Source organism: Sinohyriopsis cumingii, chromosome 2 (genome assembly GCF_028554795.1).
Source record: "Sinohyriopsis cumingii isolate HCF-2022 chromosome 2, ASM2855479v2, whole genome shotgun sequence".
NCBI classification, from domain to species: domain Eukaryota; kingdom Metazoa; phylum Mollusca; class Bivalvia; order Unionida; family Unionidae; genus Sinohyriopsis; species Sinohyriopsis cumingii.
This window is the reverse complement of record NC_142962.1, coordinates 54,513,525-54,539,868: the sequence shown is the minus strand read 5'-3', so window position 1 is coordinate 54,539,868 and position 26,344 is coordinate 54,513,525. Positions and strand designations below refer to the sequence as shown.

The 26,344-nt window shown below is 33.6% G+C and overlaps 1 protein-coding gene across 1 annotated transcript in view; it reads right to left on the bottom strand.

Moving 5' to 3' along the window:
• Positions 1 to 4,334: 4,334 nt before the first annotated feature.
• LOC149804886 (maleylacetoacetate isomerase-like) overlaps positions 4,335 to 26,344 on the bottom strand; it is a 47,026-nt gene continuing 25,016 nt past the window's right edge. Inside the window, exons 7-8 of the mRNA XM_089945578.1 lie at positions 17,747 to 17,849; positions 4,335 to 6,452 (exon numbers count right to left, since the gene is read on the bottom strand). Of these exons, the coding sequence (XP_089801704.1) occupies positions 6,323 to 6,452; positions 17,747 to 17,849 (233 nt within the window). The 3' untranslated portion in view covers positions 4,335 to 6,322. The remainder of the gene's footprint in view (positions 6,453 to 17,746; positions 17,850 to 26,344) is intronic.

Below are 26,344 nucleotides of genomic sequence, written 5' to 3'. Positions count from 1 at the left end.
CTTAGTATCTGACACGTTACCATAATTCCAGATTTTAATATGTAAAAAATTATTTAAAGGGCCATCCATTTAGTAGGTATGCAAAAATCTGGCAAAGCTTGACGCCTCCCCCCACCCTGTACACATGCATACTTTTTTTACACACACCCCACCTGCGTATGTATGCTTGATGCACACACTCCCAATTTTATAGAACAGCCTATATTTAATCCACACAGAAATGATCAAGGATTAAAAAATATTAACACTTATGTTGAATGTCTGGCTGCATCCAAGAAATAAGCTTCGTAACTTTAAAAAGTTTGTCTAGTGTCTGCTAAAATTCCAACACCATCTGAACCCAGTTGAATAGGTTACGTATTAGACAAATTATTATTGAGGTTTCACCCCCTCCCCCCGTTTACCATGCATACTTACATTATCAGTAGACCCACCCCCCTACACAAATGAATGCATTTGGGTTACCCCCTTCCGTGAGTACGTACTAAATGGATGGCCCGTAAGTATATCATGGTCTATATATGAACAGAGCACATTTCCAAGGAATTGAAAAAACTATTTACAATGTACCTCATGTGCTACCTTAGTTTTTTCTTCCCTTCTCCAGCTTCATTGCATCACTGACAAATGAGAACTTGTTGCAGCCAGCTTCAATGGATGAACCATAGGCAGCCATGTTACAAAGGATTGTCTCAATCAATCAGTGTAAACGCCTGCTGGTAGCAAGTTTTTAGCAGTAGTTATTATATAGAATTTACTATAATAATAATATATAATAATTTCCTTTTTTCAGATCCATAGCTTTAACAATACGACGCTGTTCCTTATGCTATTAAAAACAGGTAACACCTGGATATTACTGAATATGGAAGTGACCCAACATGGAAGTACAATTCCAAGATCAAATTTCTTACTTTTTAAATGGATCTTTTTCTTTTCTCATTATTAGTATAAGGAAATTTGTTTTCCAATTAAAAGTATCTGTTTCGAAATTCAAGCACTATTGAGTACAGAGTGTTTACAACAACTTTTTCAGTACATCTTGAAGCCAACTTCATATTCAAGCACATTTCAAGGAAAGCACCAAAATTCAAGTACTGTTCAAGTTTTTGCAAACCCTGGCAACATAAAGTTTCGTAATTGTAGATGGTGGAGTACTTGAGTTAAAGTACATGCATCATGTTTTATTTAAAATCCACATTCCCACTGTGGACCTTAATCCTTTTCATGCCGTTTCCATCATAAACAGGAGATAGCTGTATGATAGTAGGTAGTCCACGTTGTGGCTTGTAGTGGATGGATTAAGTTTTAGAAGTTACAGCAATATAATTATTTAATTTACTACTTCATATGGAACTGTAAGCTCTGCTGCAGTACACGGTGCAGAATGTTGCACACAGTGCTGTTTAATATTCAAAGACTTGCCCACTAAAACACAATTACATCTGTGTACTGTTAGAGATGGAAGAATTCTGATCATAGGTGTTTCACAAAATACACCAAGTTTATGGTAATTTTAATATGAGAGAGAGAGAAAATCTGCTTTTAAAGAAAGAAAAGGAAAAAATAAATTACAAGTATTAGTGGGTTTCATTCTAAAAGTCACTTACAAATTATTTGCTTAACATGTTCCCACACAATGAAATATACACAGTGCAATCCAAAATGCAACTTCTGTTAGTCCAGCCTGTTTAAAACTCAAGTATATTCATGTAACACATTTTCTCAGGAACAAGACATTTCTTTCCTTCTACCAGCGAGTTACTGAAAATATGCAGGTTCTATGAAGTTCGTGATGCCACATTCTGTAGCCAACAGCTTCATAAATATACTTATGATTGTGTGTTTGGTCATCCTTTGAGTTTACATGTAATATTTCAAAATGAACTGGTCAAAGTGATGAAAAATTGTATTCTAAATATTTTTGGTAGGAGATAAATTTGTATTATTTTCAGTTAGTTTATTTGGTACAGTACATTCTTTCAATCCACAGGACAAACACTGCAAACTGCACCTGAATGACTAGCAAATATTGTTTTTCAGTTACTTGTTACATTGTGACCCATTTATTGTTTTGAAGTTGATACAAATACAGATAAAACATTTTGTGCCAAAGAACATCGATCCAAATGTGTGTTTGTACTTGGTTTAGCAATTAGGCAAATAAGGTGAAATTACTGAAATTATGCCTGTACTTGCCCAAATGACACTGAATGTTTTGGAACCAAACTAAACTCCAAGTCACACCAAAAAATAATGGACAAGTACAATTAAAGGCAATAATAGATGAAGATAAAAAGGGTGGGGCCAGTTTGTATGTGTGGATGTGGGGACAAAATTTATTTTCCCCATGTTGCAGTAGCAGTTATTTCCTCTAGTACATCCATTATATCATCTTTTGCAATTTAACCAAAATGCTTACAATTAGGCAAATTTAGCTGTGCAGTGGGTATCTGCAGTACATACGATTGTATTTGATATGCAATAAAAATAGCCTCCAGTTTTGTGCATCAATTTGGTTTGAGTTTTATCTATGGGGAATTTGTTCTAGTTCATATTTTTTCCAACCACTCCACCCCATTGTTTAATTTGTAATATATCGGGCATTAGCTGAGCATATATTTTTCAGTAATATTTTTCAATAATGCCCTGTAGTTCCCCTTAAATGTTAAGCCATGTTTGCCAACTGCAATGATTGCCATGAATGTGTGGTTTCTTATATTTCATAGCTTTCAACAGATATCCTTGGTAGAACTTTGTTAACTACTCCGAACTGGATGAGGTTTTAGCTTCAGAGGTTGTAAATCTCCAATTTCCTGTTTATATTAATAATTCTATGGTTGTTAAAATTTTATCACTGTATTCACTTTGATTACTGTAGTAATGCTCACTCATTTGACTTTCAGTCGAATACATTTTTGAAGTTATATGTTCGTACTTGTTAATTAAGGCCAGAATGAACAATAAAAATTAAGAAAAAAAGAAAAGCAAACTAATAGCAGGTTAATAGCCCAATTAATTATATAAATTCTTGTTAGATACAAAATGAATAGGTAAGCAATAATTTATATATTTTATTATTTGGAATGAAAAGCGACATCAGCAGTTTTTCAAAATTTTGTCAGATGAATTCCAAAATGCATACACTTTAATTATCAATGCCTCTTTCTTTCTTCCACAAAATAACAAAATCATAATAATTAAGAATGTAACGAATCTCCCGAAACTTAGGTGCTAAAATATAACACTGAAGCTCAACATTATCCTGGCTGGCTATGTTAACAAGAATATCGGCTGACTTAAGAGCGAAATGTTGCTCCTCAACTGGTGCCTAAGGATAGATTCATGGAAAAAGTGATTAAGTATCATTTTTCACGTAGACCACTTGGTTTATGCCATTAACAGCCAGTGAGGGAGCAGACTTAAATTTTATTTTGTGATGAGAAGAATATTTTCATTCATCATTCAACAGCATTTATTTTGAAACATCAAAGGGATATAGCTTTAAAAAAAAAAATTATTCTAATTTTTAGAAAACAAGGAACAAAATTTAGACATGCACCAAGGCCATTACATTTTTAAAAATTTTAGTTAAATGCTAGAGACCAGTTAAATGCGTTTCTCGATCTGAAATTGGTTTTTTCGCAAACTTCTTTTTAGTTCTTAAGTGTGTAGTGATACAATATTTTCATTACAGTTGATGTACATTTTTAAACATGCAAGTGCGCCATTGAACAATATCTGGTACATGTAGGAACTGTCCTGACTGACTGTTGTTGCTTCCAGGCAGGAAGCTGCAGTAACTGTTATTGAAGCAGGAATAGCAACTGACTTCAAAGTAAGAACAACACTCCTTGGCCATTGCCTGCAGATCCATGAAAATGGTCACAGAAACTTTTTTAAACTGAAATCACTTTGTTCTTGACACGAATGGCTACTGATAATTAAAAAGCACAACAGCCAAAACAGTGTACACAATTCAGTGCATTAAAAAATTGTCCTACTCTCTCATAAACAATGCAATTTTCAAACTTTAAAGGAAAAAGTATATAAGAAAAATTTCATAGCACTGCTCGTGTATGTTTTAAATTTTAATATATGATGCTACGATATTCTTCTTGAATAAACTTTAGAATGAATTATGCATGTCATGATGAACCAGTGTTCTTGATCATATGTCTGATATAGACAGAATGGACCTTGTATGTAGTCTTTTTTTTTGAGTTTTATATGTATTAGTGGCTTTCAATAATTTATTTAAAGTGGGTCTTGGACATAGTATGGATATAAAAGAGGAATTATGGCAAATTAATTAATAAAAAAAAAAAAAACAATTTCTGTAAAAACTGGTTTATTGATGGGAAGTGGTCCTTTGGTAAAATTTTGCATAAAAGAATGTCAATCCATAAAAATCAATTACTTGTAGATGGATCTAGATGAAATAAACAACGACTGACAGGTTCAAATAAATATACTGGTAATGAAGGTATGTCCAGAATTTGTAATTAATGGTCCACATGTTTTATTATTTGCTGGTATAAAGAAAAAATATTACAGTAGTTTTTCCTCGATATTGCTATAATAAAACAAATTATAAAAGAACTGACATGATTGACATGATTCCTATTGGCTACAATACTAAAATAATTTCATGATGAAAAAATAAACTCTCAGATATGATTTTTTTTTAAAATCAGCATACAATTTCAAGTGGCAAGTTCAAAATAATTGTGTATTGAATCAAAGTGGACCAATCTGAGTCCAAGCTGAGTCATAGCATTATTGTGCAGTTCATTTTTTATGTCAACGTTGCTTATAAAATTGTATGGTTACATTTTCAATCATTTAAAGCAGTCATGGTTTCTTAGCCACCATACTTACCTTAAAATTCTGATAGCTAAGTCAATTATGTTAGAAAATATAAATATGTTCAAGTCTGCCTCTAAGATCTTCTAAAATGAAACTATTCCCGAGCAGATACCAAGTTCATGTACACCCAAATTTTGTTCAAACAAAAGACAGATTCTTTTGACAGCAAATTCAAGCATAAATAACTTTTCTTAAGTCCAATCCATGGACATTTTCTTTTACTATCTTGCAGTACTTTTAATAATCCTATCTCTATAGACACAAACTCTGTGTAAAAAAATCTACAATGCTATTTTCTAGATGTTTCAAGCTTGGTGAATGGGTATGATTCAATTACATCATAATATACAATTACAACAACAAACTATTACCAGTCTCAGCCACGTTTGTGACATAATTAAATGACAATGCCAAGACAAATAAATCACAAAATTACTTTGCTGCCAGATCTGTGCAAGGTACTTGAAAGAACATGAGAATAAACAATTGATCAACATTTATCATCATGCCCTTTAAAACTTACTGCATAACTTGGATGTATACATGTACAGACTGTTTAAATATGCAATAAAATATAATATGAAAGCCAAATTTTAGAGTATATTTCTTCAATAATACATACCAGATCATAGTATATCGATCATAATACAAGAAGAGTACATCTATTACCACAAAAATTCCAGCCCTTTACTGGAATAGATGTGCAGGCTTATTTTTGGTATTAAGGGCATTGAGGTGTACACATATCATGCTACAACCTGAGAAAATCCCAAACCAGAGGGCAGAGGTCTGGCAACTTCGTCCCCCTGCCCCCCCCCCCCCCATGTAATTGACTGCAGTCAAATTGTCAGACAGAATGAGAACACCCTTTCCAGACAGAGCCTCCTGCCATTCTTGAGAGGCATTCATAAAGGTATTCATCTCTGGGATACTAATGTGCAATGTCCTTGTTGATGAAGAATCCAAAGTGAAAAAAAAGAAAACCAAAGGACTTGATGTTTTGATATAAAAGATAACTGCTGGTATTCTGAAGAATGTGGTTCGTGTCATTGGAAGTCACGGATGTGGAGGTGACTCAGAAGTGTGACTGACTCTGTCAGTAATTCTTGTGAAGATGCAGAGACTGTCAGACTCCATAATGTTTTGCTTGGAAGGGTTTGATTTGTAAGGCAGTGGATGTAATCTTAATGTTTTATGATCAATTACGTACATGAAGAAGAAACATTTAAGTTCAGTAATGAACTGTGTACCAAATTGTTTCTGTTTTTAAAAACATATAAAACCTGTCAAAACAACGAACTTTTAATTTTACCGTCATATGTCCATGTACAATAATTATTCTTAGTAATGCCTCTCTTGTTTAAAAAAATAAAGATTCCATTTTTGTACACAATTGTCTAATGAAACGTTTCGAATGTATGACCTTTTCTTCCTGAATTAATAAAAATACAGATTATTTTTTCCTGAGATCTTCAGGGCAGTCTGGCTGAACCAAAGCATCTGCTGCCTTGAAGGCCTCGTGGTTTTCTAATGTTGCTGATATTTTCTGGATGAGAGGAAACTGACTGAGATCCACATTAAATCTGAAAATAGCATAAAATTACATATAAGCAAACTTTCTTCTGTTCCTATAACATATTAATGTTTATGTACATAAAATCGTTCACATGCATATATCTGGACAGATTATCACACACACCCATGTCCTTCTCATATTCACGATATTTCATAGTATGGGTCATCTGTGTTCATATTTAATTTGTTTATGGGCATATCGTTTTGGAATAACACTGTTAGACAAAGTAAACTGATATCTATTAAGTCTCCCTCATATTCCAATTGATTGATTGACTTAATTATAAAGAAAATGTCTATCCTTTCTGTATGTAATACAGGGGGATATAATTATCACCATGTTTTGTCTGTTTATCCATAAACAGTTTTGTTTGTGGAACATAACTTTCAAACCACATAATGTATCTCAACCAAACTTGGTACACGTCAAGTAAGTTTCACAGAGGTGCCTTTTGATAGTAAGAATTGTCTGATTTAATATTTCCTGTTACCATGGAAACCATGTCTAGCACAAGTAATATATACATTAAGGATGCCTGACCACAGGATACTAGAATAAGAAGTAAACAAATTTACAGTGCTGGACAACAGTGTATTTTCAGCTGAGGTTTACAAAAGTGGGTAACTCTAGCAGTAATAAGCACAAATTGTTCAGTGCTTCAAGAAATCACTGTAAATAATGCTAAATGAGTAATACACCATGTAATATAGGTTTTAACAAATGATTCTGTGATGCAAGAATGTGTTTTATTGCATTTGTTGGGAGTCTTTCTTTTGACTCTGATAAAAATGTAATGTTTTTATATATACAAAATCAGTTATTTTCAAATAAACTTGCTACACTCAAAATCAAGCAACAGTATCTGACAATATTTATGAATAAGACAGCAGAAAACACCCCAGGTTTGCAGTCCCAAGCTGAATCCCCAGCTCCAGCACAAAAAAATCATAAGGGCTCATATACTTATTTACAGTATACCTCTCAGTCATACATGTACAATAAAAATCTACAAGGAAGAACACTTCTCTCTTTCTTGTTTGACCTATTTAAGAATCGATGCTGTTATTTCAAGTTACATTTCATGCAATGTAATAAATTTGGTACTGACCTTAAGCTCAAACATTTGACTTTTTATGCTTATCCAAAGTTTTACTTACTATCATACCTTTAAGGACTGCCAGACAAGTTTTGATTGTTACTACTTGACATGGCCATGATTGTGCTTACTTAATATGCAAGTGTAATGCACTGAATGGAATACTGCCCTTTCATTGGCCAACTGCACCTATTTATAACTTATTCTGGGATATTTTAATTTACCAGTAATGCAAAGACACGTATAAAATATTTTTATAAAAAGGGACAACAGAAATTTTAGGATATAATTGATCTTACCCAAAAGAACCCCACACAGTAACAAATTATTGATGTATAAAAATTTGGCAGTCATGATTTTAGGGACTCCACATGGTGTAGAGATAAAATGCATGACTGCTTCCAACAGCCACTAAATCCTCAGTCAGCAATTTGAACCTCATAGGAAGTAAAATTCTTTCTTTTTCAATTCATGCATACAAATAACGTTTGTTTTACTTTTTCATTCAGTGAGTTAAGTTTGTTCCTCCTGCACTCATTTCTTTGTTTCTCATTCCATCTATCCAAAGATTTCAATTAACTTAAAAATAACCCTGAAAGCAATTTGTTTTTAAATACTGCTATTTGAACTGGTTGATTACATTTATCATTATCAATCTCATTATTGTTTATCATTCCATTGTATCCTGAAGTTCATTAGTACAAACTCTTTGATCATGATCGTTCGTGTGTGTGTGTGCATGAAAGAAGCAATAAGAATGGCCATACTGAGAAAAATAAAACTAGTGGGGACAGAACCTTTTGGTGGTCTATCTTTCTCATCTTTGTGTTCAGCTTCTGGATTTTGAATGTTACGTACCAGTCTTCTTTTATAATTTGAAATGTATGTACATGCTTAGCATGTGCTTGTGCATCAGGGCTATTCCATTTAAACATACCCCGGGGGGGGGGGGAAGGCAAATTCAAAAATGGGTGACCACCCATAGAAGTGATTTTTTTCTACCACTACCAGTCATAGCAGTGAATTTTGGACACCCATGCCCATGCATAGAAGCAAATTTTGGAAATTCATTACCGTGCATACAAATTACTTTAATAGAAGTGAATTATATGTTGATTAATTTTTATTATTTGTAACTTGAATAGAAGTATTAAACTTAATAGTCAGAAATAAAATATAATGGATCTAATCAATATTTATAATTAAAGATAATATGATAAATAAAAAACATTTTGTGAATAGTAATAATAAAATGAGCTGTTCATTTTGGATCAACTGGGTATTTATGGTTTTCAAGTTTAAGGACGAAACATTGCCTTGACAGTTTATTTTGGAATAAAAGCACAATATTTACATAGTTTAAGATCAATATGATTAACAGCTCCTAAATAATAGTACCCAGAAATTATATATAAAATTTGATAGCTGGGCCATACATGTAAGTTTTAAAAATTATTTTCAAGTTAGACAAGGTAATATGTATTTTATATGAAGGGATTAAAGAAATTTTAAAAACCACAAGATGCCTGAATGACTTTTATTTTCTGTAAACATGGAAAATGTTCCCCAACAGACTGAACATGCAGCTTTAATTGTCTTATATAAAGATGACACATGTCTCATATCACACCTTTTACACACAGTATCATTGGATACTCAGCCAACCCATTTGAAGTTTTTACATGTTTATATGTTCAAACAAACATTACAAAACAAAACATTACCATACTATATATATATATATATATATATATATATATATATATATATATATATATGGTTGTTGTCTTTCCCAGGCTGTATTGTTGTATCTTGCCTTAATTAGTCAAATATTACACCTGTAAAATTTCTGCAATTTTCAACCACACAGCAGATGCATGTAGTTCAGAAACCAAAAACAATTCCACAAAACAGTTTTCCCATGACAAAGAGTAATATTCTGAAATATGGTAGTTTTTTTTACAAGGTCGACATATTTGTAGAACCATAAAAACCATTATTTTCACAGTGATTTGTGAATAATTTGTCCAATTTTCAACAATTTATCATTTCATATCTAAACTTTGCTGTCTTCAAATCAGTGAGAATGCAGAGATATCATTGTTTTAGAGAAAATATTTCAAAACTCATGACTTTTCTATGAATGTTTACATTAACTGGCCAGAATTGGTCTTTTATCTTACAACTCACAGCAGATTTAAGTAACAGTGCATTATTTATGGAGAGTACCAAACTGTATTTGGCCAGCCAATGGCAAACCCACAGTGAGTAATAAAATAGGAACATGCTGGGAACCAGTCCATTTCCGGCTTACATAGAAAAGTGTGAGCTTTTCAAATAAATTCACAGGAAGCATTCAAACACATGTACCGTCCACCATTTTTAATATTGCTCTTTGGTCACTTTTGGAAAATTCTTGACCTCATGTTATTTCATGCTGAAAGTTGCATATTTTTACACATGGTTATATATAAATATGTCGTGAACATTCAGCTTCAAGAATAAATTCACTTTTTCTATGTTCCGTGTACTTCTGAAGACTTTCTGTGCCTTTTTATCACACTCCCCCTAACATTTTTGCATGAAATAGCATAATCGTGAGTCAAACCAAGTTGAAATTGTATGTTACTCTTAAAACCAATAGTGCATATTCATTACAGTGTTCTTGGATTGTGCAACATTAAATTTTGGATGTCCTAAATTTGCATATTTTCATAATAATTCTGACCCTTGTTTTGAGCAATATTACATAGTTCGTGAAGTAAAGACAACTGTGGTGTCAGAGATAGAGAAGAAACTGGCACTAAGTTGGTTCTCAAGAAACATTTATGATTATGTATTTGTTTAAATGGAGATATACTACAGATTGATTCCCTATTCCTTGGCTTATGATGACAATATTCATATTGATATTCACAAAATAATGGCATGAAAATTTTAAATGAATTTGTTTTCATTCTTCAAATTTCTGAAACATGAACATTTTAACTGTAACACCAGTGTCTCTAGATAAAAATCCTACCTAGAACAGATGACCTGACATTGATAATATCTCAGTGATCACAATCACATACATATTATCAATACGTCTAGTATCACTGAGTCAGTGAGTGATACTCCCATCGAGTCTCTAACCTCGAAAATATATTACACAACAAAAGTTGTACAAATATTTTGTAATAAGTTTGGTATAATGAATGACAGTATGTCTGTATAATCTGATTCCTTGGTATAAACGTCTGCCTTTTCATACAATCGTTTTCATGTGTTTTTGAACCCAAATTATGTCGTATTGTTGTCATTGTTTACATTTTGTACATACCCATGTGCGGGGAAGAGTTACCATTCTTGCTGGCATGGGTGACCTTTGAAAAAGTCGTAATTCGTGGGTTTTCCGCAAATATTCGCATGCATTTTACCATTATTCTCGTAAAAAGAACTACAAAGTATTTAAAAAGTAGGCATAGGTGAGCGTATATGGTCGTTTATTTAGTTTTCCAGCGTTTTGAAAATTCGTTTTTCGTTTTTTTTCCTGCTGAATCTGTTGTAGAAATGGCCCAATGTCATATACACTAAATATAGACATTTGACCTTTCAACCATGAATACATTCGGATGTAATAATGTCAGCTTTTTATATATTAAAGCGGAAAAAGTACTGGGTGTAGTGAGGTTGACATTTTGAGAAAACGTTAATCTTGATCGCCTGTGCCCTCTTGCAGCATCCCCTGTTGCTACTAACTATTGAAGAATCAACGCTGATATTTTAAGCTAAACTGCGCATAGCATAATACATTTGGTAGCAATGTTTCGCTCAGGCATTCGACTTCATACTCCTACTAAAACTTTTACGTAGTATTTATAAATTTACGGAATGCCAGACCATTTTCCCACGCTATCGCTCGACATGACCATGATCGCGCCCATTTAATATGCTAGTGCAACGCAAAAAATGGAATACTGTCCCCGTTATAGTCAACTGAAAATCAGTTTATACCTAGGTTCAGTACCTCATTTTCAGTCAACCAATGAGAAGACAGCATTCCATTCTGTGCGGTGTACTTGCATATTAAGTAGGTGCGATCATGGCCATGTCGAGCTATAGCGTGGGGAAAATGGCCTGGTGTTCCTTAAATGTATAACAGTACGTCAAAGTTTTAGTATGCATACATAGTTGAATGCCTGTCAGAGCAAAACATAGGTACCAAAATTATTATGTTACGAGCAGTTTAGCTTAAAAGGTCACGTGAAGTCGCGTGAGAAAGTGCGCAATCCGGTTTATTTCAAGGTCATGTTTTTTTCGGAAGCACGTACTTGTCATACAAATAGTTCTAACCAATCAAATGGAAGATAAGAGAAGGGGACTTTTTCCAAGTTTCAAATGTACGATTTTCAAACTTAATTCTGAGGCTGAAGAATGTCTCAACCTTGTATCTGTCTATCGTCAAGTTCTCACCTCTAAAAGTCAGCCATATCCCCACATCTTCCATGGACCACATGTTGCATTGTATTTCTGTCGCCATTTTATGTCATGTTCTAAATATTCGGCTGCAGCATCCTTACCATATATGGCTACAATCGATGACTTCCGGATATCCACGTTCCCATTGTTTCCGTAATTCCGTTACAATTCATTGGGAAATTGCCGATTTAGTTTTTATTTTCCCTGAAATCCCGCGAATTACGATGAGTAATCCGCAATGATGTTATTTTTGTTAACGGGGGGTGGGGGGGTGGTGCAGAAGAGAAAACAAACACAACGGTGACATTATAGAAACATATTATTAAAATAAAATAGGTACCACCGATAGAAGCATTTTTTCTTTTCATATGACATGGCACAGAAGTGATTATTGTTTATTGATGACCATGCATGGAAGTTTTTTATTTTGCTGTCCGTGGGGTAGTGGTATGTTTAAATGGAATAGCCCTCATCAACATTGGATGAGATGGTCTACCATAGCTGCTCCATTTTTTCAAATCAAATTATAAATGAACAGTTTGATTGCAGGCCTCACCACTAGTAGAAACGTCTTCTTTCCTGGGAGTAAAAAGCCTCTTTTAAAAAGTATCTATGTCCCTGGACTATATGTGTGTATACGCTTGGTTGGATACATGTACATATAACTATATTCAAATTCTTCTTATGCATTTAATCCATTTAGTCTGAGTTTTCCTCTAACCCTTGCCACCTCATTTTACATAATTGCTTATTTATGATGGAGTGTGTTGTCTCGAGGAAATAAATGCAATTACGTGACATGATTTTCTACAAAAACAAAATCTAGAGCTGCAACCTGTTTATATTAACCACTGAACATACAGAAGCTTAAGGAAAAATATGATTAAAAGAAATGGACGAGGATATGTTCTAATTGGGTATGACCCAGTAATAATGTTCATGGTAAGAGGGGTAGCATTGCACACTGAACAAATATGCTTGTATTAATGTCTGATTGTAACTTTTGTTTTTCATACCATCTATTCTGGAGACCCATTTCATATATAATACGAAAACAGTGCCAGTTCACTCATTGTCTTAACAATAAATGTATCGGAACTTATAACCCTCATCGCAAAGTAATACAGCTAACATATATGTTGCACGAGTGCCTCGCGCTGTATATTTTACAGCTTCTATACGATCTATCTTTCATAATATTCATTGAAATATATAAAATTTTACAATCAATCATCATTATCAGGAATATTTCTGTTTCAATTATTAATAACACAAACTAAGCTTTTCATCCAAACTTGCTGACATTCTGAAATTTTTAAATTCTTCTCTATACACAGTATCAACATTAATCTATTATTCAAATACAAAGTGTATACATTACATTCTTTTGTGAACAATGATCTACAAATACTTAAATTGCATTTTCTGGCAAGAATATGACAGAAAGTCAGCACTAAACATATGCATGCAAGAAAAGTTTTAAAAGAAATGAAAATTGGTGTCAGAGGTAATCAACTGAACCTAATATAGTCCTACCCACTTATATCGACATCACTTATGTCGACCAGCCGCCTATTTCGACAAAAAAGCAAAGTCCCGGTCCCTTGGTTTACTATTACTACCAAAATTGTCATGCTTATGTCGACATCGAGATAAAAAATAAACGTACATGTCGACAGAAGCCGTTGGTCCCAGCTTGAACAAATCCTTTGTTTTATAATCATTTATGTCGACAAACTGCCAGTTCCAACCCATACTTTGTTCAACAATTAGCCGACAGGCTTCAATTTTCCTGCCTAATCATTTGACAAGTTGCATCATTGACCTGTACTTTATTCAACAATTAGTTGATCTTGCCGCCAGGCTTTAATGTCGTGGACGGAGAGAAAAAAACAGGCTTTTGTTTGGTCCTATAAAGTTGGCCTCGCGCGGCGACTTAAATAAAAGCAATGAAATCTGATCGATTCTTGCATTTTCCAAAGTGATCGGTGATTAAAACTGTGCTGTGACAGCTTCTTTTTTAACTTTATTTAACATGTGTCAATGAATACAATATTATGCCTTCATTAATCATATCAGCCGCATATCTCTTGTTCGCTTTTATGTACTTTTCACAATGACTTCTGTAACTAAATACATGTACTGTTTAAACCAACTTGTTGACAGGTTTTCATTTCCCTGTGAATAGCCCCATCCCCTTGGTAGCCTCAATAAGATGAGAACAGACTAACCAAAATCTAGGACAATTTAAGTACATGTACTGGAAGCTTGTAAATATCAACTATGCAACCATGTGCTGATACCGACAATGAATATCGTTGTGAATGTTTTCATATCAGGATGTGACCAATGGAATATTTGATTGTGGATTTTATTACATAAAGGTAACCAAAATGTAATTTGTCAATATACAAGTGTATTTCACACTGGTTTTTTCTTCATGTACTCAAAATTTCCATTGTTTGTTTTCTCAAAGTGTAAATGCTACTCACTGATGACAGGTCACCCCATACTGACGAAATTAACTTGTATTTTTTTTCAGACCCGCCCCCCCCCCCTTATCTCGACATCCGCCTATGTCAGCAATATTTCCTCGGGGTCGAGGATGTCAACACAAACAAGTAGGACTGTATATAGTTTTAAAATGAAAGTCAAGTTTGACAAGTTGCATCATTGACTTTTATCCACATTTCATGCAAATGCATAATTTAGGATATATATATTCAGCAATATGCAATAAGCATGATAGGAGATTTCTAGCCTAAATGCCTAGAATCCACAAATATAGGTAACACAATGGAGAAGAAAACTATAGGCAATTTAATTGTTAAATTCCTTTATGGGGGCCCCGAGTGGCCGAGTGGTCTAAAGCGCTCTCCGTTACGGATCACTGCCATCTCACCTCTGTCTGCATGGGTTCAAGTCTCAGATTCGGCCAATGTGGGTATGTGAGAAAGCCTGCCAGTAGCTTCTCGTGGGTCGGTGGTTCTTTCCGGGGGTTTTCCCTGGTTCTTTCTCCACCATTAATACTGGCCGCCATGTATAGCCTATCGTGTGCTGAAAAATGGCGTTAAACCCCACAACAACAACAACAACAACAACAAATTCCTTTATGAAAAACAGCCCTGAATAAAAACTGAATATATTATGTAAGGAACAGGGAGGGGCATATTTTACCTATACAAGTTTCTTCTGGATCAGCTTATGGGCCGAAATTACTCTTACTGTATCTACCTAACCCTTTCCATGTGTGAAAGCTCAAAACATGATAATCCTGGATCAGTTTGTTTACAATGGCAGATGATTTTTAAAAAAAATTCAGTCATATCGCTACAATGTCTGCAGTGTGGTAGTTTGTAGTGATGTCTAGCACTGTATCATCATGCCGCAGACATGTCCACCCAGTCACATTATCTTGACACCAGGCCAACCAGTCCTAGCACTAACCTCTTAATGCTGAGCACCAGGCGAGGCAGCTGCTAGTACCATTTTTATAAGTCTTTGGTATGACTTGGCAGGGGTTTGAACCTGCGACCTCCTGCAGCCGAGAGGGACGCTCTAACCACTTAGGCCACCGGAGTGGTCTAAGTAAGTTTATATAGTAGTGTAAGAGGGAAACCTAAATAAACTATCCCCAAAACTTCATAAGTTGATTTTACCTGTTTTACAATAGTTGTATAAAAATTATTTCCATAGACATTGTCATAATGAGCATGTACAGTCACACAGCTTTCACACGAATAGAAATCATCATTCACATTTTTATTTTTTATGGCCAAGAGTTTCTTTACTCTGGGTAATTAAATATGAAACGTTTCAGGAAGGAAGCATATTGTTTTTTAAATATTTTGATTAAAAGCTAAAAATAGAAATTACAAATTTCAAAAATTATCTGAGAGTAATGTCATTCAATATACTGAACATGGATTTTACAAAAATATTTTCTTACTTGAGCAAAATCAATATCAGAAAAAAATAAATACTTGCAAACAAATATATATATATATAAATCTGAAAAGAAAGTTTGATCTTTAATTACAATACTGTATGTAATTTATGCTGTTTTCAACTGCACATTTTCTCTATCAATATTTGTATTTTTGTTCTTTATACTGTTATAAACAACAAATTGTTCATTTTAATCCCTAAAATTATGATTTTGCTAATTTTTATCAAGTATAATAATTTATGTATCTTGTAACCTAAAATTACATCTTTTATCTCATTTGCATAACTGTGCATAGGGAAGAATTCTGTAAACCCAGTGAGTCTCGACAATAATCAATATCATGGGTTCATTCCATCGTTTTCCGTCAACAAGTGGTGACTGGTATGTCAAAAGAAATAAACGCTGATTACATAGTATATGAACTGAGAACTATTTCTAACAGACAGTGCTGAATTTTATTAATATGCATACATCTGGCTCATAATAAAACTCATTGGCCATCTTGATGATAGAAGCCTACTTATTATGTCGTACAAAAATCTTATCTGAAATAGCCACTGTGACCAGCTCAGCCAATCAGATGCAAGATTACATCATTAATGTGCATTGATCCTGCTCATAACTATACTTGTGTAAAATTTTTATTCAAGTCTAATCATGAAGTTTACTCTCAATCAGCTCCAAAATACTGTCTCTAGCCTAATAAAATTTAAGCCAATCAGATGCAAGATCACCTCATTATTACGCATCAACCCCACTCATTATCAATCTAACCAGAGATCTTGGTGATATGAGCATATATTTCAAGTTTGGTCAAAATCAGATTAGAAATATGGGCACCAAAGTGTTCAGTTGATATGATGCAAGATCACTTAATAAACATGCATAGATCTTGCTCATATTCAACCTCACCAAAGTTATTGTACATACATAGACAAAGGTTGATCAAATCAGATTTTTTCTCTCCAAAATGTGGCCTCTAGAGTGGTAACAAACCAATAATTAACTGACATCATAAGCTTACTCAGCTTACGGTCCAAAAAGGCCTGGTGAGTAAAAAACAACTGCCAGTGATGTCATAACATCATTGCTAATGGTAGTATCTATACAAAATTTATATGAATGAAATGAAAAATAAAAATGCCGACATACTCTACATACTTTTTGCACTTATTAAATCTGTGGTTATATTTTTAAAAAAACAATTCAATGCTGTCTATTGCATTTGATTTTCATTAAAACACACTTTTAAAAAAGTCATGATAGAAAATGCAATAGTTCTCTCCCTTTCATACTCTCAAAAATAGGAAATCTAACTTCAGAAAATGCATTTCCATTTCATTCCAAAAGTGAAAATGAAAGAAATATGAAGAAAGTGATAAACGCAAACCCTGAATGCATTTCTCAGACCATGCATGAAAAACAAGATGACTAAAGATATGCAAAGGTGAATGGAATAAAAATGGGCTGCATGCCAAATGTAAATCAAACAGATTTGGTAAAATGTTTGTTTCAGGGTCTGTTTGTCCTTACCACTGTCATCGTGGGGAATACAAAAAGGTACAAATTCATGTAATTAAACCTGTTCATGCACTTTGTATGTAGCTGTGAACCTGAATGGGAAGCCCACAAGAATATATACCATTAATCTTTTATCTAAACATTTATAACTATTGGTTAGACATCCACAAAGTATTGAATTACTTGATGTAATCTGCTAATATTACAAAACAGACATAAATAAATAATATTAAGAAAAAAAAAAGATTTATACAATTACACAATCATGTCTGACCTGTGAGCATTATACACCTGTGGCACAAGACAGATATCAGCCAGTGTGATGCTGTCCCCAACACAATATTTCCCTGCTGTGTCCTTCAACAGCTTCTCAAAGGCTGCAAAAAGATGTGAAACAATAGATTTATGCACAGATTAAATACATCCTGTTTAATCAGACCTGTTCAGCTGAATTGAACCATACTATTATGATGACTCCTGTTTCGAAATTGAACCATACTATTATGATGACTCCTGTTTCGAAATTGAACTTCAGATACCAAATGATGACCTCGATTACTTTTCTTCAAAGATACTCGTTTGTAAGTAGTCAGGTAAGGGGTTGGGGCTTCAATTCTTTAATGCTTAAAAAAGCTCAAATCAATAAGACATAACAACTATTATGCAGCTTTAAGGTCAGTAAACTTTGACTTATTGGGCCACAGGAAGTCTGATAGTATGGCTACACAGGGATGCATTATCAAAAATAGAGAAGCTATTAAAATGGTAATCCTCTGTGATCAAAGAACAACATTCTACAATAACATTTTCTCTTGCTACCTACAGTCCAAGGAGTTAAACAATTTACACCAATAACTTCCAACAAGAATTTCTGAGCAAACATAAATAGAGACATCATATACTGAAGAAAAATATTTATCCTGACCTCATTATAATGCACTGATAGGTAACACTGAGTCTATGACAATAAGACACTAACAGACCAGGTGTGTATCCAGAACATTTATAATTATGACACTAATAGACCATATGTGTATCCATAGGATTTATAATTATGACACTAATAGACCATATGTATATCCATAGCATTTATAATTATGACACTAATTAACCATATGTGTATCCATAGCATTTATAATTATGACACTAATAGACCATATGTGTATCCATAGCATTTATAATTATGACACTAATAGACCATATGTATATCCATAGCATTTATAATTATGACACTAATAGACCATATGTATACCCATAGCATTCATAATTATGACACTAATAGACCACATGTGCATCCATAGCATTTATAATTATGACACTAATAGACCATATGTGTATCCATAGCATTTATAATTTGATACTAATAGACCATGTGTGTATCCAAAACATTCATTAATGCAACACTAACAGACCATACATGTATCCATAGCATTCATAATTATGACACTAATAGACCATGTGTGTATCCACAGCATTCATAATTATGACACTAACAGACCATGTGTGTATCCAAAACATTTATTAATACAACACTAACAGACCATATGTGTATCCATAGCATTCATAATTATGACACTAATAGACCATATGTGTATCCATAGCATTTATAATTATGACACTAATAGACCATACATGTATCCATATCATTCATAATTATGACACTAATAGACCATATGTGTATCCATAGCATTTATAATTATGACACTAATAGACCATATGGTATAACGGTACCAATTGCGCAAGTCCAGGTGGGCGGAGCTTAAGGTGTATGGAACATTGTATTCAGAATTAAAGAACAAAACTAGCTGTGATTGGTGCATTATGTAAGACTTGTGCTTTCTGTTTGGCTTAAAAAAAAGTTGAGCCTCTTGGCAACATGTGAGCTTGTGTTAATTTCTATCTAGATCATATTTTGTATTTTTTATGATTTTTTTAAAATATGGTACACATGACTGAAAATGTGCTTGTTGTGACTAGATAACTCTTACCCCTGTCTAGTTCCAGTAGAGTTATCTCTCTTAAATGCAATGGAGTACCTGGTTATGTCATTGTCAAATTGACAATCTAGCATTGTTCTATATGACAGCGTGTGACATGCATGCCCAAGTAGGACAGAAAGTATATTTATTTCACAAAACATTAGCATTGAGGTATATGGAAAAACAATTGGTACCGTGATACCTAAAGGAAAGAATAGCCTCACAGTGTTTCCATAGAAACGCATACATGTGGGCGGCATTTATGAACTATACTAGTTTGATGTAGGAAAACAAATGTATGCTGAACACTTTTGGTCAAATATTGAAAGTTCTTTAAGAATAAAATGTATGAAATCTTTAGAAAATAGCACAAGATGGCTTTGGATGGGGACTTTTGATAACTATAGCTATGATAGATATAGACTTGTGTTACCTGATGCCTTTATGTATGTGCTGTTACCTCCTAGATTGGAATGCATGCAACAAAATAAGTTATGGAAACATAATATAGTTGATTTTGGCCAAATATTGGCTATTGTACCTGCAAAAGATGAAAAATCATGTGTACAAAAACAACTATCTTGTTCTTGTAAGGCATGCCATAAACCAGGATAGAGAACATTCTAAGTACACTTGTAGATAGATCACTTGTATCATGTGGGATGTTCTGGCATGAATAATTTTTAGGTAATTTATTAAGGATTTGGTATTCCTTCCCATTTTGATTTGAATTGTCCTGCTCTAATTGTCCCTTTTTTTTTTACACTCTCCTGCTTTGAAATTGTTCATGTAGTTAGTTCAGTTCTCTTGCATTCCCTTTTGTTGAAGTAGCAGTGAATACCAACAAACAAGAACAGTTTCCTTAAGTCAGCATTTCCCATTGGCACTTATATAAGCCCAATTATAATCTACTATTGACTTTCAATTAATCCTATTTCTTTCTGTCAAGCTGCTCCTGTGGAATTTCCATGTTTGGTCCAACATTACAGAATGATAACCATTTTAGTCACACAGTGCGTATTCATTCCATTCAAATCCACACTGTTCTTGAAACTTTGCATCCCATCGCAAGAATCCAAATTGGCATGAGATGATATCTGCATGGTTATGGAAGGCTGCACTCTACATGCCGGCATTGTAGAAAATATGAACTATGTGATATGAAAGAGCTGCGTCATCTTAGAAATTAAAATTACATGACTCTTGAGGTCTCCACTAAACATAGGAGCCTAAATGTTAGGTTCTCACTTTGTCAGTAATGTATTTTGAGATAATTTAATTGCAATGAAGTTAATACAGGTTGTTGATGAACTCATCTATATTACATGGATAATGTATTCAAGGTTACCACACCTTATGTATATCATTCAGTTATCTCCCTTACACCAGTCATAACATTTCAAGGAAATAAAATCGCACATTTTCAGTGACTGATTATGAAAATAAAGAGAAGATTTGTGAAGTATTATATTAGCCCTCAATCTTGATGCAAATGTAAGTAGAAGCAATTTGATAATTTCTCACAGTAAAGTTTACAAGTTTAAAAACTGATAAGGTATGTTCTGCTTGGCTCTGAGATAAGTTTCTCTCTATCTTATGCCAATTATTATTAAATTCTTATGTAGAAGAAATATACTTTATATGTATCTATATTATCTAAATTATTCACCCTTTTATATTAGATGGAAATGAACACAACTTCACTTGAAATTTGGGTCCTGTAAGGGATGTTATAGCACAGTGGCCTTTGGGCTGTCCTTGGACCTGTTGGGCCCTGCCCCATATATTTGTCCAAGGTAAGGTCATCAAACTTTCACTTCTCATTTTTCGCATTGCTGACTTTGCCACCTTTAATTCCTTTATCATAAGCTACCTCTCCCTTTTAGATAAACACTTTCCTCCTGTTTTTAACTCCATTTGATGTGCTATACTTAGTGTTTATATTTGGCATTTTTCTGTATTTTATTCCCCTAATTTCACCTCCCAATCCAAACATAACCACTTAGAAGCTGCGATTTACTATATTTGGTGACTGACTGGCTTATTGAAACAATTTTATTCACATTACAAAGGAGGAAAGCTTACTATTTGTGTTACAAAGAGGATGGGTAGGTGGACCTTTGTGTGAGGACTGGTGGTTAGTGACCTCTTGTATCTGTAGATAGTGTAAAGTGGTCAAAGCTTATACTTTATAATAAGATTGGGTCATGTCCACCTGTCTCTGATGTTAAGTTCTGCACCTACCAAACAAATATAAATTCCTTTCTTTTAGGTGAATTGTACATTTTGAAGTAGGACAGGTGCATACTATTTGGTACATTGACCTTTGACCTAGTTATTACATAATATGATATAATGTAATTTATCCCATATCACCTATGTGAAGTTCAATAATTGCTGATATGAATAAGATAGAACTCATAGTTGAAAGAATTCATTTTATTTCAAAAGATGATTTTGATGGTGAAGCAAAAGTATGAAAACAATAGTTCAAACAGCTCAATGACATTTCTATACACATTCATATAAGACATAGGTTAGTACCTCATCAAATTGTTTTTCACAAGTGAGACTAAGTATATTTGTTACTTATACAGTCCCGAACTATTTCACAGATTATTGGAAAAATTAAGGTTTGCTATAGGTATAACGGTACCAATTGCGCAAGTCCAGGTGGGCGGAGCTTAAGGTGTATGGAACATTGTATTCAGAATTAAAGAACAAAACTAGCTGTGATTGGTGCATTATGTAAGACTTGTGCTTTCTGTTTGGCTTAAAAAAAAGTTGAGCCTCTTGGCAACATGTGAGCTTGTGTTAATTTCTATCTAGATCATATTTTGTATTTTTTATGATTTTTTTAAAATATGGTACACATGACTGAAAATGTGCTTGTTGTGACTAGATAACTCTTACCCCTGTCTAGTTCCAGTAGAGTTATCTCTCTTAAATGCAATGGAGTACCTGGTTATGTCATTGTCAAATTGACAATCTAGCATTGTTCTATATGACAGCGTGTGACATGCATGCCCAAGTAGGACAGAAAGTATATTTATTTCACAAAACATTAGCATTGAGGTATATGGAAAAACAATTGGTACCGTGATACCATATGTGTATCCATAGCATTTATAACTGACACTAATAGACCATGTGTGTATGCAAAACATTCATTAATACAACACTAACAGACCATATGTGTATCCACAGTATTCATAATTATGACACTAACAGACCATGTGTGTATCCATAGCATTTATAATTATGACACTAACAGACCATATGTGTACCCATAGCATTTATAATTATGACACTAATAGACCATATGTGTATCCATAGCATTTATTAATACAACACTAACAGACCATATGTGTATCCATATCATTCATAATTATGACACTAATAGGCCATACATGTATCCATAGCATTCATAATTATGACACTAATAGACCATATGTGTATACATAGCATTTATAATTACGACACTAATAGACCACATGTGCATCCATAGCATTTATAATTATGACACTAACAGACCATATGTGTACCCATAGCATTCATAATTATGATACTAATAGACCATATGTGTATCCATAGCATTTATTAATACAACACTAACAGACCATACGTGTGTCCATAGCATTCATAATTATGATACTAATAGACCATATGTGTACCCATAGCATTTATAATTATGACACTAATAGACCATATGTGTATCCATAGCATTTATTAATACAACACTAACAGACCATACGTGTGTCCATAGCATTCATAATTATGATACTAATAGACCATATGTGTACCCATAGCATTTATAATTATGACACTAATAGACCATATGTGCATACATAGCATTTATAATTACGACACTAATAGACCATATGTGTATCCATAGCATTTATAATTATGACACTAATAGACCATGTGTGTATCCAAAACATTCATTAATGCAACACTAACAGACCATATGTGTATCAATAGCATTCATGTGTATCCACAGCATTTATAATTATGACACTAATAGACCATGCATGTATCTATAGCATTTATAATTATGACACTAATAGACCATATGTGCATACATAGCATTTATAATTACGACACTAATAGACCATATGTGTATCCATAGCATTTATAATTATGACACTAATAGACCATGTGTGTATCCAAAACATTCATTAATGCAACACTAACAGACCATATGTGTATCAATAGCATTCATGTATATCCATAGCATTTATAATTATGACACTAATAGACCATGTGTGTATCCAAAACATTCATTAATGCAACACTAACAGACCATATGTGTATCCATAGCATTCATAATTATGACACTAATAGACCATGTGTGTATCCAAAACATTCATTAATGCAACACTAACAGACCATATGTGTATCCATAGCATTCATAATTATGACACTAATAGACCATGTGTGTATCCATAGCACTCATAATTATTACACTAATAGACCATATATGTATCCATAGCATTTATAATTATGACACTAATAGACCATATGTATATCCATAGCATTTATAACTATGACACTAATAGACCATATGTGTATCCATAGCATTCATAATTATGGCACTAATAGACCATATGTGTATCCACAGCATTTATAATTATGACACTAACAGACCATACATGTATCTATAGCATTCATGAGTATGACACTAATAGACCTTATCTGTATCCATAGCATTCATAATTATGACACTAGCTGACTATATGTATATCCACAGCATTCATAAATATGACACTAACAGACCATATGTGTATCAAAACATTCATCAATACAACACTAATAGAATGGAACGAACTAATAGAGACCATATGTGTTTTCATATTATTCATAGATGTGACACTAATAGACCATACTTGTGTCCATATTATTCATAAATATGACACTAATAAATATGATACTAAAAGACCATACCTGTATGTATAGCATTTTATAAATGACACTAGTAGACCATATTTGTATCCCTATCATTCATAAATATGACACTAACAGACCCATGTGTTTCCATAGCATTCATAAATACTAATAGACCATATAAGGCATTAATCTCTGGGTCTGGTTAGACATTCATGTTGTACACGACATAGCTGGAAATATCCCTCTGACCCTTATAGAACCCAAACCGATGAGACTGTTTTTGTGGTTATTTTTACTACAGCAACATTGTCATGCTTAACTTAAGACAAATACACCAGATCTGGGAGGGAGGAGGAACTCTTAGTTGGAAGACAGCAGCAAGGCAGATAAGAGCAAACTGAGGCCAGAATAAAGCAGCCAAGACCCAGTTATAGAGCAACTCATATCCTGGGACATCACAAGTTTTGCATCTGATAAATAAAAACATTTAGCCAAAAACAGAGTTAGTTTGTCACTCTGCCACACTATATGTAAGAGGCAATTCACCTTCCAAATCATATAAATGGTTCTTAAAAGAAGCGTGAATGGATGGACAGATGAAAAGACATGGAAACTGACATCAGACACAGTGATCACTATAGCACTCACAAATCTTGATGGGGGAACCTAATAATCAAGATAAATTTCCATCTCTAAGACCTCAAATTTCTATCATCATCCCTAATAAACATGACTGATTTCAAGTGCAAAGGATAGTGCAGTGGCAATGGATTGCTTTGCATTCTTAAATGCTTGATTTGGTCTCTACAGTTGGCATGTGCAAAAGTGAACAAGTGCTAATATCAAGCCAGTAAAAAGATTCTTTTCTTCAGGTTGTCCATTATTCTCTAACAAAAAGGATCACAACTCATGTCAATATCTAAGCTATAGAGACTAATTACTAAAATGTTTTAGCTGCTTATAAAATCATAATCTAGGCTTTGGTGTTTGTAAAATACATTTGCCCCCACTACAGACACAACAAAGTATAAATCCAGAGATTCTAAAAGAAATAAAGATCATAAAAATCATTTGAATGGCACGGAATTCTACTCAGGTTGTCTACATATGCATGTAAACACAAGCACTTAGAATACATATCAACTTTTTCTTTCAACAATGTAAAATTTAAAGAAGTTAATAAATTTATTGCAATAATCATCTGCACGAAATTTATTTCTGTCGGTGAGTCAACATAGCTTATGACATGCTCAGCTACCCATGACATTTACTGTGGTCCAAGTAACCATGAAATTCACCTTGGTCCATGTAACTATGAAATTCACCTTGGTCCAAGTAACTATGAAATTCACCTTGGTCCAAGTAACTATGAAATTCACCTTGGTACAAGTAACCATGAAATTTACCTTGGTACAAGTAACTATGAAATTCACCTTGGTACAAGTAACCATGAAATTTACCTTGGTCCAAGAAATAATGACATTTGCCTTGGTCCAAATAACCATGAATAAGGTACTTCTACTGAGGTAAAAGTGAATACTTTATATGCCATCATGTAATTAATTGTCACATATCTCCCCTCCTGCAGCTACATGAATATTATCATGCAGAAAATAAATCAGACTAAAGTGCTCTTAAACCTACAAAATGACATGCCTTGTGACAGGATAAAAAATGGCACAAAACAATAAAGGAAATGTACAATCTCTTCTATGCTATAATGAGCTGGTATAAACTAAGATATATGTTGTTTTTGTTTTCAAATCATTTCCATCACTTGAAGCCAAGTTTTAGTGGGAGTATTAAATAGTATGACCAATACTTTCCTTGATTAGCCACAATAGCCTAAATCTCATGTGCAATGCATGGCATCAACTTTACTAGCATCTACTCATTCACCTGTACAATATAATTATTATATATATAGTAGTACTTACTGACACCTCCGCACATAAGAAAAGCTTATAAAAGATACACTGTTAAACCGTTCATCAGCATATTTGTTC